Source organism: Euleptes europaea, chromosome 11, assembly GCF_029931775.1.
Source record: "Euleptes europaea isolate rEulEur1 chromosome 11, rEulEur1.hap1, whole genome shotgun sequence".
In the NCBI taxonomy this organism is placed as follows: Eukaryota; Metazoa; Chordata; class Lepidosauria; order Squamata; family Sphaerodactylidae; genus Euleptes; species Euleptes europaea.
Window position 1 is genome coordinate 66946170 of NC_079322.1, and position 15374 is coordinate 66961543.

The window sequence follows — 15374 nt, forward strand, 5'->3', positions numbered from 1 at the left end:
AGCATATGACTGACTGGGAAGGACCGTAGCTCAGTGGTAGAGCATCTGCTTGGCATGCAGAAGGTCCCCAGTTCAATCCCCAGCATCTCCAGTTAAAGGGACTAGGCAAGTAGGCGATGTGAAAGACTGCCTGAGACCCTGGAGAGCCGCTGCCAGCCTGAGTCGACAATATTGACTTTGATGGACCAAGGGTCTGGTTCAGTAGAAGGCAGCTTCGTGTGTTCATGTGATTCTTCAAGACAGCGATTGAGTTACTGACAACTGCAATCAGAAAGGAAACCCCACCAACACAGGAGTCCTCGTTCTGAAAGGCACCGTTGTATCTTACAGTGCGTATGGGAACGGGGGACTAATATGCAAATAGATTTAACTCCTGTTTTAAATGCTGTTGGTTTGGTGACACCTTTAAATAAAAGAACACCCATCCTGCTGCAGCTTTCTCTTGTGGCAAACATCCCTCTTTTTAATATTTGCCTTTTCTTAATAATGCGTTTATTGAATGCATCTTGGAGCAACATTAAACAAGGACGCCTGTCACCCCAGTAGCCTCAACAGAGCAGGCATATAAACAGTCAGTACAGAACATAAAGGTGCAGGCTAGGCTGGTAAGTAAATACTGAAGGGAACGGAAAAGTTCAAGACGCGCCTCATACCTTGCTGGTAGATGCCTTGTAAGTAGTCTTTAATTTCTGGGAGAGCTGACTGGTACTATGGCTGGCTGTTGAGACAAATAAATTGAAAAGAATATTTCAAAAAGAAACTTGGTCATTGGCTTACTCGGGCATTGGTGTTAATACCCCTCCATTATATTGCAAGCTCAGATTTATGAAAGGCATGTTTCGCCAACCTACCTTTCGTTTTCAGCTGCCCCTTGCTCAGTTCTGCTCCATCGATGGTTTGGCCTTCAGCGGCTAAGCGCTCGTTAAGTGTATCAATCTCTCTACGTACTAGCAGTGACATAAAACGTTGTGTTAATGCAGACAGTAAGTTATGCACTCACAACGTTTACATTAACCATCCCAGTTCTTCTGCAGTAGTTCCAAAGCCTCAACTCTGCAAGCTCCAGGTAACATACAACGTGTTCATTTACTTTGGTTTGCATCTCCCTTTATGGTGATCTCTGTACTCTGTATAAACTATTTGAAAGTTTTGTTATCAGCAGCCTCCAAACCAAGATTTTTTTAAAAAAAAAACTCACACTGATTAAAAAAACTCACATTCTTCGTATGAGGAATTTGCTTTCTAGTCAGGTTCCTTAGGAGGCCGGCGCTGATGGAAACAGCTGTCAGAATAACTTAAATTCAGGAAGGATTTTCCACCGTCAGCACACCAAAACGCTTATCTTTGCATTCAATTCTCTCCGTTTCGGAAACAATGAACATACCATTAGAGCTTTGTCATATTATTGCCTAGTAGAAAGAACACTCGTTCTTGGGAATAGCAAGCTTGAATCAATACGCCGAGTAATGAGTAAGAACCTCAGCACCGTCATACTTGGAGACCTAGGCATGCACTGTTACGCAAGTGCATATTTCTTTGTTATTTATTCAGTTTCTGTGCTGTCTTTCTACCAAACTAGGGACTATTTTCAAGGCAGCTATTGTTACGATGCAGGGCATTCATGCATCTTCTAATGTTTCCTGTTGAGTTTCTGATTTTGCTAGGCAATGGCTACTCTATAGCTTAAAACAGCCATTGTCTAAGTAAACTCGGGAACTCAACGGGAAACGTTAAAAGATTCCTGAATGTTCTGCCTCTTAAAAATAAAAAGAACGATACATCTGACAGATGGCACTGGCTTCAAGACACATATATTTGTATTATGATAAGTTAAGAGGCATAAGATAATGTTAGTGAGGGTGATGTCAAACCAGTATGCCGTGAAGACCGATCGATCAAGCAAACTCGGGACATTTCATGCTCAGTGTAAGCTCTAGTCCTGCGGCAAATCCATAAACAGACTCCAGCAGACGGCAAGTCCACTAAAGCAGTTTTATTGATTAAGCACGACAGGTTACAGAAGTCATATTCAAGATGTTACTAGTGACAGGCTAAGGGAAAGCATTTGGCATATATACAAAGCAATAAGAGATAACCAGTAACCCTGGCAACCCCTCTCCCAGTGGCAGGAAGGAGAACTTGGCAATTCCCACACTGAAGGAATCTATGAAGTCTAAACACGGGGCACGGAGTGGTGATCTAATCTGGCCTTGGAGAGAACTGGCAAAACAACACCTGGGAGCGCAGCCATGAACTGTCTTCATGGCCTGCTCCTGACACTCAGCATAATTTAAAATAACAAAGGCACAGAATAGCTAGGTTCGAGTCCAGTAGCACCCCATAAGCTTTCAAGAGTCAAAGCTCCCTTTGTCAGATATAGTCTGAATGGAGATTTGAGTCCTTATATCCCATTCAGAAGGTAGGAGGGGTGTTGCAAAGAACAAACTCAGAATGCAGAGTTACAAAATGGGCACTGTAATCAGCTTGTTTAGAGCAGAGGGGAAATGCTTGGGGGCAGAAAATTAGCATCTGTAGTGAGATAAGAATACTATGTCCCTATTCAACCCTGGTAGCCCATCCTTGTGAACTGGTGAATCAACTCCAGTTCAGCAAGTGTTATAAGCTCCCCTCAAAGCTTCTCTGTTTGAGAGCTGCCATTCTTAGGCCAAGAATGGAATGGCATGGAAGATTAAAATGTTCTCCCACAGGTTTTTGAATGCTGTGGTTTTTAATGTCGGATTTAGGTCCATTTATTCTTTTGCGCAGGGTCTGACCAGTTTGTTCAATGTACAGAGTGGAAGGGCAGTGCTGACATTTGATGGCATATATAACACTGGAAGATCAACGAGTGAATGAACCTGAGATGGTATGGCTGTTGTTGTTAGGTCCTGTGATTGTGTTGACAGAGTGAATATGGGGACAGAGCTGGAATCTTGATTTGCTCCAAGCCCTGGTCCCGAAGTCCGTGTCCATTTTGTAAGGGCACAGGTGTGGGTGAGAAGTTGGTTAAGGTTAGGAGGCTGTCCACGGACAAGAAAAGGTGTCCCTCCCAATGCTTTTGAGAGAGCTGTATCATTGTCCAGCACAGGTTGTAGGTTGTTAATGATGCTTTGAACCGGTTTGAGCTGAGAGCTGTATGTGACCACAAGTGGTATTCTGTTGTTGCTTTGTCTGGGCCTATCTTGTAGCTGGTTATCCCTCGGTATCATTCTGGCTTGATCCTTACTACATCAAGTAGGTACTGTAATTCCAAAAATGTCTTTTGTAGTTGATGCAGGTGAGAATCTGTCTGAGGGATCAGAACAGATGTGGCTGTAGCATACAGCTTGCCTGTAGACAATGGATTGTTTGGTGTGTTTAGGATGGCTACTGGAGGCATGTAGATATGTTTGGCAATCAGTACGTTTCTGGTGGGAGGGAAGGCAGCATGGTATAGCCTGATCTCATCAGATCTCAGAAGCTAAGCAGGGTCAGCCCTGGTTAGTATTTGGATGGGAGACCACCAAAGAATACCAGGGTTGCTGTGTAGAGGAAGGCACTGGCAAATCACCTGTTAGTCTCATGCCTTGAAAACCCCATAAGGGGTTAAATCAGCTGAGACTTGACAGCACTTTACACACACACACGTTTCTGGTATACGGTAGTTTTTATGCTTCCATTATGTATTTGTACAATGGTGCCAGAAAATGTGTTTTATGGTCAGGTTGATAGTTTAGTTCTATTTAGGGCTTAATAGGGACACAGGATTCTTAGGTCACTACAAATGATAATTTTCTGCCCCCAAGCATTTCCCCATGCTCTAATCAAGCTAACTACAATATGCACTGTACCTCTGCATCCTGAGTTCCCTCTTTGCAATGCTCCTCCAACCTTCTGACTATATCCCACCTTCTGACTGGGATAGAATGAGAGCTCCATTCTGAACATATCTGACGAAGAGAGCTTTGTTTCAGATGGTCACCGTGTTGGTCTGGAGTAGAACAGCTAGATTCAAGTCCAGTAGCACCCTAGAGACCAACAAGGTTATCGGGGTATAAACAAGGTTTTTGGGGTATAAACAAAGCTCATTAGATGAAGGGTGCTCTGACTCTTGAAAGCTTATACCCCGAAAACCTTGTTTGTCTCTGAGGTGCTACTGGACTCAAAACTAGCAGACCAACACAGTTACCCTCTTAAACTATCTTCATAAAAGGCCCAGAACAAAGATCTGGATCAAAACTTCCTTTCCAGTATATAATATATCATACCAGCAGTGCCCACTTCATTTGAACTTCTTTTCCGTTCACTAATAAAATAAGTGAAGATCAACTCACATTCTAGATTTTCAATGTAGAGGTTCTCAAATTCTCTTTCTATTTGGCCAAAGAGATCCAGAAGTGTATTTCTAACGGATGTTGGCAGTTTGGAATCCTAAAGGGGAGGAAAATATCACTAATCAATGTTACAGTGAAGTCTGTCCGCTTTTTTGCTCACCACAGCATTTGGCATGAACCCTGCTGTTTGCCCATTCTGAAATAATGTTTTCATTTTTTAAAAAATTCACAGCAAGCCATGGGACACTATCTCAATTATCAGTTCAAATGTGAAGCTCTACCTGAACTGAACGCCCATCTTTCTGCCTGAATGTTTCTAAAGAGGAACGTGGTGAGGTTAAACGAAGGGAAGGGCCCACAATCCTTAAGCAAGCTGTAAGATGCTCCCCATAGGCCTCTTTGCCCTTCTTATCTGAAGAGGTGCTCTTCCATGCTGCATCAACACACACACACACAAAACCCTCCTGATGATATGGAATTAGTCATATTGCTTGACAGAATGTTATCGAGGTATTGTAATGTAACCTGACCTGACATAGTAGTAAAGATACCTTATTTGCAAGACAAGAAACGCTCTTCAGTCCAGGCAAACCTACCTGGCCTTCCAGCATCTCTCTCTGCAATCCCGACCGCTCTTGCTCGGAACTGTTGGTTCTTCGTATCGAAAGACTGTGAGATTTGCGTTTCTGCTTTGCTTGGCGTGCACTGGCACAACTTCCACTTTCTGTGGGCATTACTTCAAAAAATAACTTCCCAAAAGCTCCTAAGAGAAACTAAAAACCAAATATTAAATATCACCACTTGGCCTATATAACAAGCTACTCTTAGAACTATTAACAGGAATGGAAACATTTAGGCCTAATGAGTTCTTGAATCATTTCAGGGCTTTCCAGAAGGGAAACAAAGATTTGCTTTGAATTAAGATAAGCACTTTAATTCGTTCTATAAACAAACCAGATATTGCTTTTTAATTACAGATGAACACACTTTAAAACAGTGGAATTGTTACATTACATTTTTCACCATTAATTGTTAATTAGCAAGGCCATTCAAAAAATAAAACAATTTAATCCCCTTTATTCCTACTAAGTGTTTCCCAAACCCAGTGAGCATCCATAAATGCTTCCAGGAAACAACCAAACACCCATTGTCACACATGCAGAGTCAAACCCAGCTGGAAATACAGGAAGATGATGTTTGAAGAACAATGCCAGGTGAAATATTTAGAATCAAACATCTAAGGATGGTTTGGTTTAATATTCCAGAGTTTTCAATACTCCAGAATGTGTTCATTCATAAAATATGTGACTCTTCAGTAACTGATTCTGTCTATGTAATGAAAATTTTTCCAATTTCATTTATTTTTGTACTCTGATTCTACGCATTAATGCTATGCAATTTCAAGCCTAACGTCTCTAAAACTAGTTTGAAGTATGCCTAAATTAACAGACAGTAACCTTCAACCACTGTCACCATGCAGGAACCATTTTTCTCCCCCAAATAAAAGCGACCATGCTTATTGAAAAATGGTCAAGAAAATGCATTGAATCCAAGACTCACAGACGTGAGCCCATTTAATCTGCAGTATTTCCAAATACTTTTCCAACATCCATGTTTGCTAGGGTTACAATGTTTGTTCACCCTATACGATTAATTGATTAGAAACCTTTCAAATGATTAAAAAAGCAACACCAATTCATCCATGTACTCACAAAGGCAGCAAGAGCCAGACACCATCTTAGAAGTGGTATCTTCAAACAACGGAGAAGACCTCTTCTGTTGTGGTGCACTTGTCCCATATATAGAAGAACGCTTTTTGTTCAAAATGGTCATTTTAGACATATGCATATTTAATCAATTAAAAGTCATATAATCAATCAAGGTTTCCTTCTTCTAGCGATGGCCCCAATTTTACCCATCGTTTGAATTATGTCCATGTCATTGTTTTAAAATTGAGGTCAAAAACTGTCAACTCTGGAGACCAAGTCCTAAGAGGAAAGGTTGAAGGAGCTGGGTATGTTTAGCCTGAAGATGAGAAGACTGAGAGGGGATATGATAACCATCTTCAAGTACTTGAAAGGCTGCCATACAGGGGATGGTGCTAAGTTGTTTTCTCTTGCCCCAGAAGGTCGGACCAGAACCAATGGGTTGAAATTAAATCAAAAGAGTTTCCGTCTTGACATTAGGAAGAATTTTCTAACAGTTAAGAGTGGTTTCTCTGTGGAACAGGCTTCCTTGGGAGATAGTAAGTGCTCCTTCCCTAGAGGGTTTTAAGCAGAGGCTAGATGGCCATCTGTCAGCAATGCTGATTCTATGACCTTAGGCAGATCATGAGAGGGAGGGCATCTTGGCCATCTTCTGGGCATGGAGTAGGGGTCACAGGGTGTGTGTGGGGGAGGTAGTTGTGGATTTGCTACAGTGTGCAGGGGGTTGGACTAGATGACCCTGGTGATCCCTTCCAACTCTATGATTCTAACTCATCCTTGACAGAAGGCAACAACAATTCCCAGAAAAAAGTTTCAGAGTTGTAGTGACAGCCCAAGAAACACATCCAGCATTTTACAATGCAAATAAAGTACAAAAAGAAGTTTTGAGTAAACTAGGCTATCACGGTTTTAACTAATAAGGGTTTGATTGTTGTTTTTTAAACTTTAGATTATGGTATATACAGCCAGGGACAAATCCAAGTTTCCAAAAAGACATAAATCTATAAAGAAGAAATATGGCACCTCAAATCACTACAGAAAAATTCTATTGGCTTCATTCAATCACAGTAATTAAAGATTGCAGATGCCACTCCTTTTGATACACGAATATGAGCAAAGGTCATTTTTCAAATACCTAAAGCAACTCCTCTTGCCAATCTACTAGCCAACCTCCATGTCCAAGTGGCTACCAAATACTACAAGTCATGGCACTTTGGGAGAGGTCTCTATGAGACTCGCCTTATGCAAAGTAAATTATGTTCATTTCAGGGGAGGGGGAATTAACCTTAGACCTAGGATCCTCCTATGCTAGCTTTGCTACATGTTAGTAAAATACTTCCACTGGACTCGCCTCATGTTTTGGTTTTAAAGCTTTCCTTTTGAGGAATCAGAAAAATTGCGTTCCCTTCATTTTGTGTTATCTACGCTGTCACCATAAACCTAAGTATCTATAATATACACAATTTGCACTGTGTTCCCTGCACAAACACCCATCTGCTCTTTTGTTAATTATTTAACTCATTTCACAGCATCAAGGGAGCCAATTTCTGCCCACTTAAGGGCCCTCTGCAGTTCTTTCCTGAGCATCACAAAAAAGAAAACAGAAGCTACAATTAACGTGATACAAGCTCAGGATCAAAAGTAGGACGAAACCATGTCAGCGCCTGCTATCTAAAACCTTTTTGTCTACTATTATTGGTGAAGCACACGGCTCTCCTCCTACCCGTTTTATTCTCACAAGCAGCCCCAACATGATGGGTGAGGTTGAGCCAGAGTGACAGATCCAAAGCAACTTCGGTTTGTGTTTTTGTCAAAATCATATTTTTTTAAAAAAACAACGAGCTGGTATTTTTGCATGCTTTCTACAGTGCCTACAGCTGGCTTCAGAACTGTCTTTCAGTCGACATGAACAGAAGGCCCCCTTTGGATTCAGCCCCTAGATGCTCTTCTGTACACGTGAACTTAAAGGAAACCCTTGAAGCCAACCATCAGCAGGCGCTAGGCAAAGCGCACGAAAATACAAGCCCAATCGGTTTCTTTTAAAATGTGGTTTAGACAAAAAACACAAACTGAAGTTGGTTTGGGTCCGTCACTCTTGCTCAACCTCACCTATTGCATTAGGACTGCCTGTGAGAATAAAATGGCTAGAAGGAGAGCCATGTATGCCAGCCTGAGCACCTAGGGGGAGGGGGGGGATGTAATAAATAAATAAATAATAACAATACAAGGCTAAAATAGGGGAAGGCAAAACGCATTTAGACACTGCCAAAACCTAAAACTAATGCAACTTGAGAACCAGAGAAAAGTGATTTGTTCACAAAAATGCTAACAGTTTAGTCAGTTGGACATCATCATTCTGCGTTTCATCATACTAAAATGTTCTCTTGCACATTTTCATGCACCCATACAAACCGAAAACTCATGCATTATTTGGGGGAAGCGTACACTTCGCATGCAAGCCTTCCCAAGACCTTGCAGAAAGATATACCTTACATTTGAAGCAGCGGCAAGCAAGCAGATGCACAGGAAAGAAGGAGAGACGTAACAAGCGGGATCAATCTCCAAGGGACAGCCGGTACGTGACATTTCTCCCACACTAAGAATCTGCGCAGAAGCGGCACATACACTATCGTATGTGAAGCCAGAGCGAATGTGCGAGTTGTTGCAAGTGCACATCAGAAAGCTAGTGTGGGAAAAACATCATGTGCAAAGCAGCCCTGAATGTGCTTGGCATTTAGTTTAAATCTGCCCACAAGCCACTTCATTAGGAAAATAGAAAAGCCTTTACCGTTTTCTTAAAAAAAGAAGAGGTGATGCTTGAAACATAAAGGAAAACACTACCACCCTTTCAAGAATTTTAGAAATAAATCACTTCTCCAAGATGCAAAAGTGATGGGGGGGGGGGGAGAGTCAGAATCAATAGCACATTTCACCACAAAAATTTTAAAAACTTAATACAAAACGTTAAATTAATGGAATACGCCCTTGGCAAAATGATGCTGCAAAGGAGATACACAGATGCTCATTTCTGTCAATTACCTGGATTTACTCTATTGGATTAGGTTTTCAAAAACAGTGGAAATTACCTGTCCAGTATATCAGTGTCATGTTAAAAATCCTATGAAAACCATATTAAATAAAGATTAGTAAAACAATTCAAAAAACCAGTCAAAAAGACTTTCACATTTTAAAAGTTAATTATACTTGAAGCATGCAAAAACCGCTACCTATACTTTAATCCTCCTGTTATCGTGCGAACTAAGGGTCACGAGAAATGCACGAGTGAGAAATGGCACAATACACATTTTGCTGTTTGCAATTATTCTGCTCACTTGAAAGATTCATGGACCCAACAGCAGCTATTGTACACTTACAGCACCCCATCGGCATACTTACTTGAAAGCAAATTTTTACTTATTTCAGTGGCAATTGTACTGAAGATGTGTTCTTAATATCAGCAGAATTATTCTAAAATGAGGCCCAGAAAAGCCTCAAATAGTAGAGTGGACTGTTCTACTCCAGGTTGCAGGTAAGGAATTCTGGGTTTGAATGTTCCTATACATAAAGAAAATTCCATGCAAAAAGTAACACAACAAGAGAAATGTTCTACCTTCTCACTTTGCTTGCTCTGCTGCTAAAAAACCAACATAGGGTAACTCTCCAAAACTGATCCTGCACCTGCAGTCGGAAGTGGTCAAGTCCAATCTACCTTCTCTGCACCCTAAGTAGTTCTACTCAGAATCTTACTCAGGTCTATTCAATGGAGCTTGTTCCCAAGGAAGCATTTAAAAGGACTGCACTGTGAATATATCTATATCTACTGTGGCAGTAGTAACAACATATTTGATTACCCAGAACAAATCTGCTGAAACACAAAGGATCTTTTGAACACACATAAGCAAAGTTTTACTGTGATCAACTGGGTCCACAAAAATCATTTACCACAAAAAGCTTACAAGCTAACAAATCTACACGCACGATGTAGAAAAGAAACGCCATATTCCACACAACACTAATGCAAAATTAACTGTTTATACATTTTTGAATAGTTATTTCAATTTTATCTGGGAATATTTTCATATGTTATAAGTATAATGGCATGCATGAAACCTAGCTTGGGGCAATATATCGTATTACATTTTGGAAAACAAATAAATGTAAAACAAATGTTTTGAAATAAGGAGCTAAAATGACACGAGAGTAATGAACATCAAAGTTCAAGCAACGGTGTTAGGATCTCCCTGATAAATCACCTACTCCAGCAATAGCTGGTATTCTTCAGCTTGCTTTTCTGATGTTTAACAATCCAGATGGTTTGTGTAATGGAAGGGAAAAAATCCCTAGGGAATATATGCCTCTGAAAGGCAAAGAGACCATCTTAGCGTTTTCAGGAAAGTAGCAGGATGCGGAAGGAATGACTAAAGCTGTGTGCTTCCTCATTTGTTCATTTAAAATGGCTTACAGATTACAAGAGAGAGAGGATGGTAGATCAGATATAAACGCTTCAGCAAAACCTCCATCCCTTTCCATTCCGCTGCAGCTTAATTCTGAATGCAAATTTTAAGCACGGTTAAGCACTCTTATTACAAAAGGATACTTTCAAAAGACAAGGAAATGAAATAACGCAACTAAACTCAACAATGTCTTCCTTAAAATTTCAGTCCAAAAAGAGTTGTGAAATTTAACTTCTAGCTGCAGCATAAGATTATGAAGAGCAGTGCTTTGTACTACAGGGAACTCAGAGGTCCATTATTAGAGGTTGCTCAAAAAAAAAAAAAAACCGCACAACCAGTCATGATGGACAAACTTTAATGAATGACCAATTCACTTGTCAATGGCAACCCCTATCCTTGACCACAGGAGAGTCTAAGACAGGGTTCCTCAACATGGTACCTAAGGGTGCCTAGTGTCCACCAGAGCTTCCCTTGGCAGCCACTGAGCTTTTCAGAGAGTGATTGGAACGACTGTAAAGAAGAAGAGTTGGTTTTTATATGCCGGCTTTCTCTACCACTTAAGGAAGAATCAAACCGGCTTACAGTCACCTTCCTTTCCCCTCCCTACAACAGACACCCTGTGAGGTAGGTGGGATTGAGATAGCACTAAGAGAGCTGTGACTAGCCCAAGGTCACCCAGCTGGCTTCATGTGGAGGAGTGGGGAAACCAGTCTGGTTCACCAAAAATTAGCCTCTGCCGCTCATGTGGAGGAGTGGGGAATCAAACCCGGTTCTCCAGATCAGAATCCACCGCTTTTAACCACTACACCACGCTGGCTCATTCAAATGAAAGGGTTGTCCTCATTCAAATGAAAGGGTTTTCCAACAGGCGATTGGGAGGACTGGTAAGCACCTGGGCTTTCCCAAGTCAGTACGTCATTCCCCCTTCAGGCTTTCCTTCTTCTCAGGACGTGTGAGTATGGAGTATTGTGTTTCCTTCCTCTTCATGCGAAAGCCATTTTTGGGTTTGGCTCTGCCCCCTGTGGAAGCCATGTTCGGGGTGGCGCTCACCACCCCCTGTCAAAATTCCAAATGTGCCCACAGGCTCAAAAAGGCTGGGGCCCCTGATATAAGAGGTGTTCCAAGACATACACTTTCCCTTTAAGTAGGACGGAAGAGAGAAATGATGCCCGACTGGTCTGGTGAGAGCAGGACGTGGCAGAACTGCAGCCAAGAATTACCTGCAACATGCCAACGTGGAAAGGGCTGCTTGAAGGCAGAAACTCAGAAAGCTAGTGACATACAGGTAGTCAGCTTCCCTAAACTGATGGAAAGCACCTCACATTCCCAACTTTCATTGTTACAAAGTACACACCAAAGCAGCAAATAGGCATTTGTGAAATAGGTATTGTGCAACAGCATCTAGGCCGTGTTCATTTATTTGTATGTTATACCCTGCTTTTCTCCGTAATCAGGACCCAAAGCAGCTTATCACGTAGTTCTCTTCCACTCTATCCTCACAACCACTTTGCGAGGAAGGTTAGGCTAGGAGATTGTGATGGGCCCAAGGTCTACATCATGAAGGTACCACATCAGAACTGTAGATGGGGTCTCACATATAGAATACTCTCTCACAAAAGAAAACCCTGCACACAGAGTGAACTTTCCAGTGGGAAAGCTAAGCTAAAACCTTTTCTCTCTGATGCCTAACTTTCTATGTACAGGGATATTTTTGTTTTGTTTCTGTATGGGAAAGCTTTTGTTCTTGTGAGCCCCCAACCAACAGACGGATATGGTACAATGAAGATACAGGCTTACCATCTCAGTGAGAAGTAGGCCTAAATTCCCATTCAGTTAATCCATATGTTTTACTTTTATAAGCAACCAGATCCCTTAGCTCCCATAATCTTGCTGCTTGGGGAAAAAAATAAGGTACTTTTGAGCGGCTGCAAGCAGAAACTAGAGCGCTGGTGTGGCAAAGAAACAAAAACCCACCACCAATGACACATGACAACAAAAATTACAATCCTGTGAAAATTCTTGTAAGCTTGAGACATCAGTTGCAGCGATCCAGTTAATAAAATACAAAACATGCATTGGTTTATAAGAATTAAGTTGAATGTTTGTAAAATGGCCTCTCTCCCCTTTGCGAAAAGCCAGAAAATGTTAACCCTAACAAAACTGATGTAGGAAAATTGGGCTTTGTAACCATTTAAAAGCGCAGCCCTGAGTAATCGTGTCATCCATATGGATTAGTCTTCTGCTGCGAGTGGGCAAAATGACGTTGATAGCTGTAGCTTCTGCTGACTTTCAAAGGGAGTCTTGCTGACATTACGTGATGCAATTACATAACACGGTGCTACAGGTAAATCTAGCCAGGCCTGGCACAGTACAAGACCAGCTTTACTGTAGACACGCAGTTTTCTGCAGGCACGGACTAAGCAAGCAAGGCTGCGATTTTAGCATTGACTTTATGAATTTAGCAGCAGTTACCACTATCCCAGCATTGTGACAGCCCTAATAAGATATTTTAGAAGAGCAGAGAATTTCTCTTTTGAAATTTCATATAACATTTCCAGGAGAGGTTAACAGAGTGACCATGCGTCAAATAGGAATTGTGATTCTGCAGTATAAACAAAACATATAAACCCAACCAACACTACAAAAATTAGTGGAACTGGTGTGTCTAGCCTATTTGATGTTGATACTGAAATATTCATATGAATCTCCACAGCATATTCATATTAAGCGGGTAAAACAACCATATTTCGCTTTACCCCTCAACTTGGAAGGCTTTAAGAGGGAAGTGGACATGTTCATGGAGGAGAGGGCTATCCGTGGCTACTACTCAAAATGAATACTAGTCATGATGCATATCTATTCTCTACAGTATCAGAGGAGCATGCCCATTATATTAGGTGCTGTGGAACACAGGCAGGACAATGCTGCTGTAGTCTAATTGTTTGTGGGCTTCCTAGAGGCATCTGGTTGGCCACTGTGTGAACAGACTGCTGGACTTGATGGGCCTTGCTCTGATTCACCACAGCCTTTCTTATGTTCTTATGTAAAAGCCGATCAGACTCTGGTTGGGGTATGAGCCATGGACAAACCCCAGTCCTTGCACATAGTCCAGGCATGCACAAGCTGTATTTGCTTTCTTTAGCAATATCATTTAAATTAAATATAAATCAGAAAATTTTCCAATTCAGATTTCCCAGAAAACTCACATTAACAAAGTTTCTCTCACTGATACAGGTCCCTTTAAAAACACTGGGGAAAACTCAAGTTAATAAAAGCTTCAACCCAAGATGAAGCATCTCTTATTTACATGCATGTTTTTGTTTTTTTAAAACCCTGTTCTATAATAGGAATTATGCATAATGCGGGTGTTCTCCAATCTTGGTGGATAATCCAACAAATTTTAGAACACCAAGCTTAACTGCATAAAAACACTACTTAGCCCAGGCCTCAACAAATCCCAGATACCAGGTTGCCTGGAAGTTTTATCATGGTGTCCAGTTGTGCTGTGTATTTTTTTTTTCAAAAACACAATCCCTTAGTCCTCTTACAGCGCAATCCTAAAGAGAGTTATTCCAGTCTAAACCCATTTGTTTCAGTGGGCTTAGAATGGAGTAACTCTTCATAGGGTTGCACTGTTATTGACTCTCAGCTTGGCTGCTCCTCCTCCTAACAAAACATGTTCACTCCCCCTCCCCATCTATAATTAGAGGGGGGCTGCTAGTTTCCAAAAGCTCTACCCATCCTGATTGTTAGGGACAAGATGGTTATTAATGGGATGAAAAGGTGTAATGTAATATTCATAATGCATTAACACACCTAAGTAATGGAAATTGAAGCCCTGATATCTTTAAAAATTTTAATGGAAATGCCACTCGGGCATATTTGTAAATTAATCCCTGGGTTCTACTTATTCCCCCCCCCCCACAAAACATTTCTGCTGTTCTTCAAAAATGAGTGTTTTATATCTGGGTAAGAGATTAGCTTTTTATCATTTCAGAGGTAGCCATATTGGTCTGCAGTAGAACAACTCGAATCCAGTCCATTAGTACCTTAGAGATCAAAAAGGTTTTCGGGGATATGAACTTTCGAGATTAAAGCCCATACTCCAAAAAATCTTGTTGATCTCCAAGGTGCTGCTGGACTGGATTCTAGCTTTTTGTCATGGTGATGACAGCCAGGGTTACCTCTGTATCTGTATACAACATGCCTGTCATGGCACTAATAAAATTGTAATAAACTAGGGGGGGGGAGAGGTTAGGATTAGGACTTGTGCAAGCAGTCTTTAGAAAATGTGGTCACTAGAATGAGAAACATTGAAAGTCTGACTCCTAAATCCAAAGAAATTTGTCAAGGCCTGACCTAGCCAAAGAAAGATGTTGCTTATTAATATGAACACACAATGACTTGCACAAGAATGAACAAGGGATTCAGAAAGTAGAATTGTCCTTTTCAGGTAACAGCAAATGATGAGAAGGCATGCCTCAATCATTGGTTGATAGCCACTTATATGCATACAAATATATTCTTTCAAAGCAACTCAAAGCACCAATGACTAACCAAAGTTCTGCAAGAAAGATGGACTTTAAATGAAGAAAAGAAAGAAAAGAAACCAACAGTTTCTAAACTGTATGGGGTGTGTCAAGCAGAACATTAAATTTGATCCAATGAAGGTTCTGCAGGTACAAAACAAAGCACAAATTGTCAGAAACACAGATGTCAACACCAAGAAGGAAAACATCAAGCACTTTATCTAAATTAGCAACTCCAGCAATGTCAGTTTTGCAACCTAGCGAACACAGGCATCACTTGCTGTTTCAACTTAGCAGCGCTGAAATGACCCTGAGAGTTTTATCACATGGTCAGTAATAAAATCACGTAAAAACTTAACTATGTGGGCTTGT

At 41.1% G+C, this 15374-nt stretch overlaps 1 protein-coding gene across 4 annotated transcripts in view; it reads right to left on the reverse strand.

Annotated features, from left to right (window-relative positions):
* The window catches only part of WDR37 (WD repeat domain 37), a 62136-nt gene that overhangs the window by 44016 nt on the left and 2746 nt on the right, over positions 1-15374 (reverse strand). Inside the window, exons 2-6 of one of the 4 annotated variants that reach the window (XM_056857301.1) lie at positions 9106-9137; positions 4910-5086; positions 4314-4410; positions 852-947; positions 654-718 (exon numbers count right to left, since the gene is read on the reverse strand). In XM_056857301.1, the coding sequence (XP_056713279.1) occupies positions 654-718; positions 852-947; positions 4314-4410; positions 4910-5047 (396 nt within the window). In that variant the 5' untranslated portion in view covers positions 5048-5086; positions 9106-9137. Of the gene's footprint in view, positions 1-653; positions 719-851; positions 948-4313; positions 4411-4909; positions 5087-9058; positions 9152-15374 lie in introns of those variants that run through there. The other 3 variants (XM_056857303.1, XM_056857304.1, XM_056857302.1) reach the window with 3 other exon arrangements.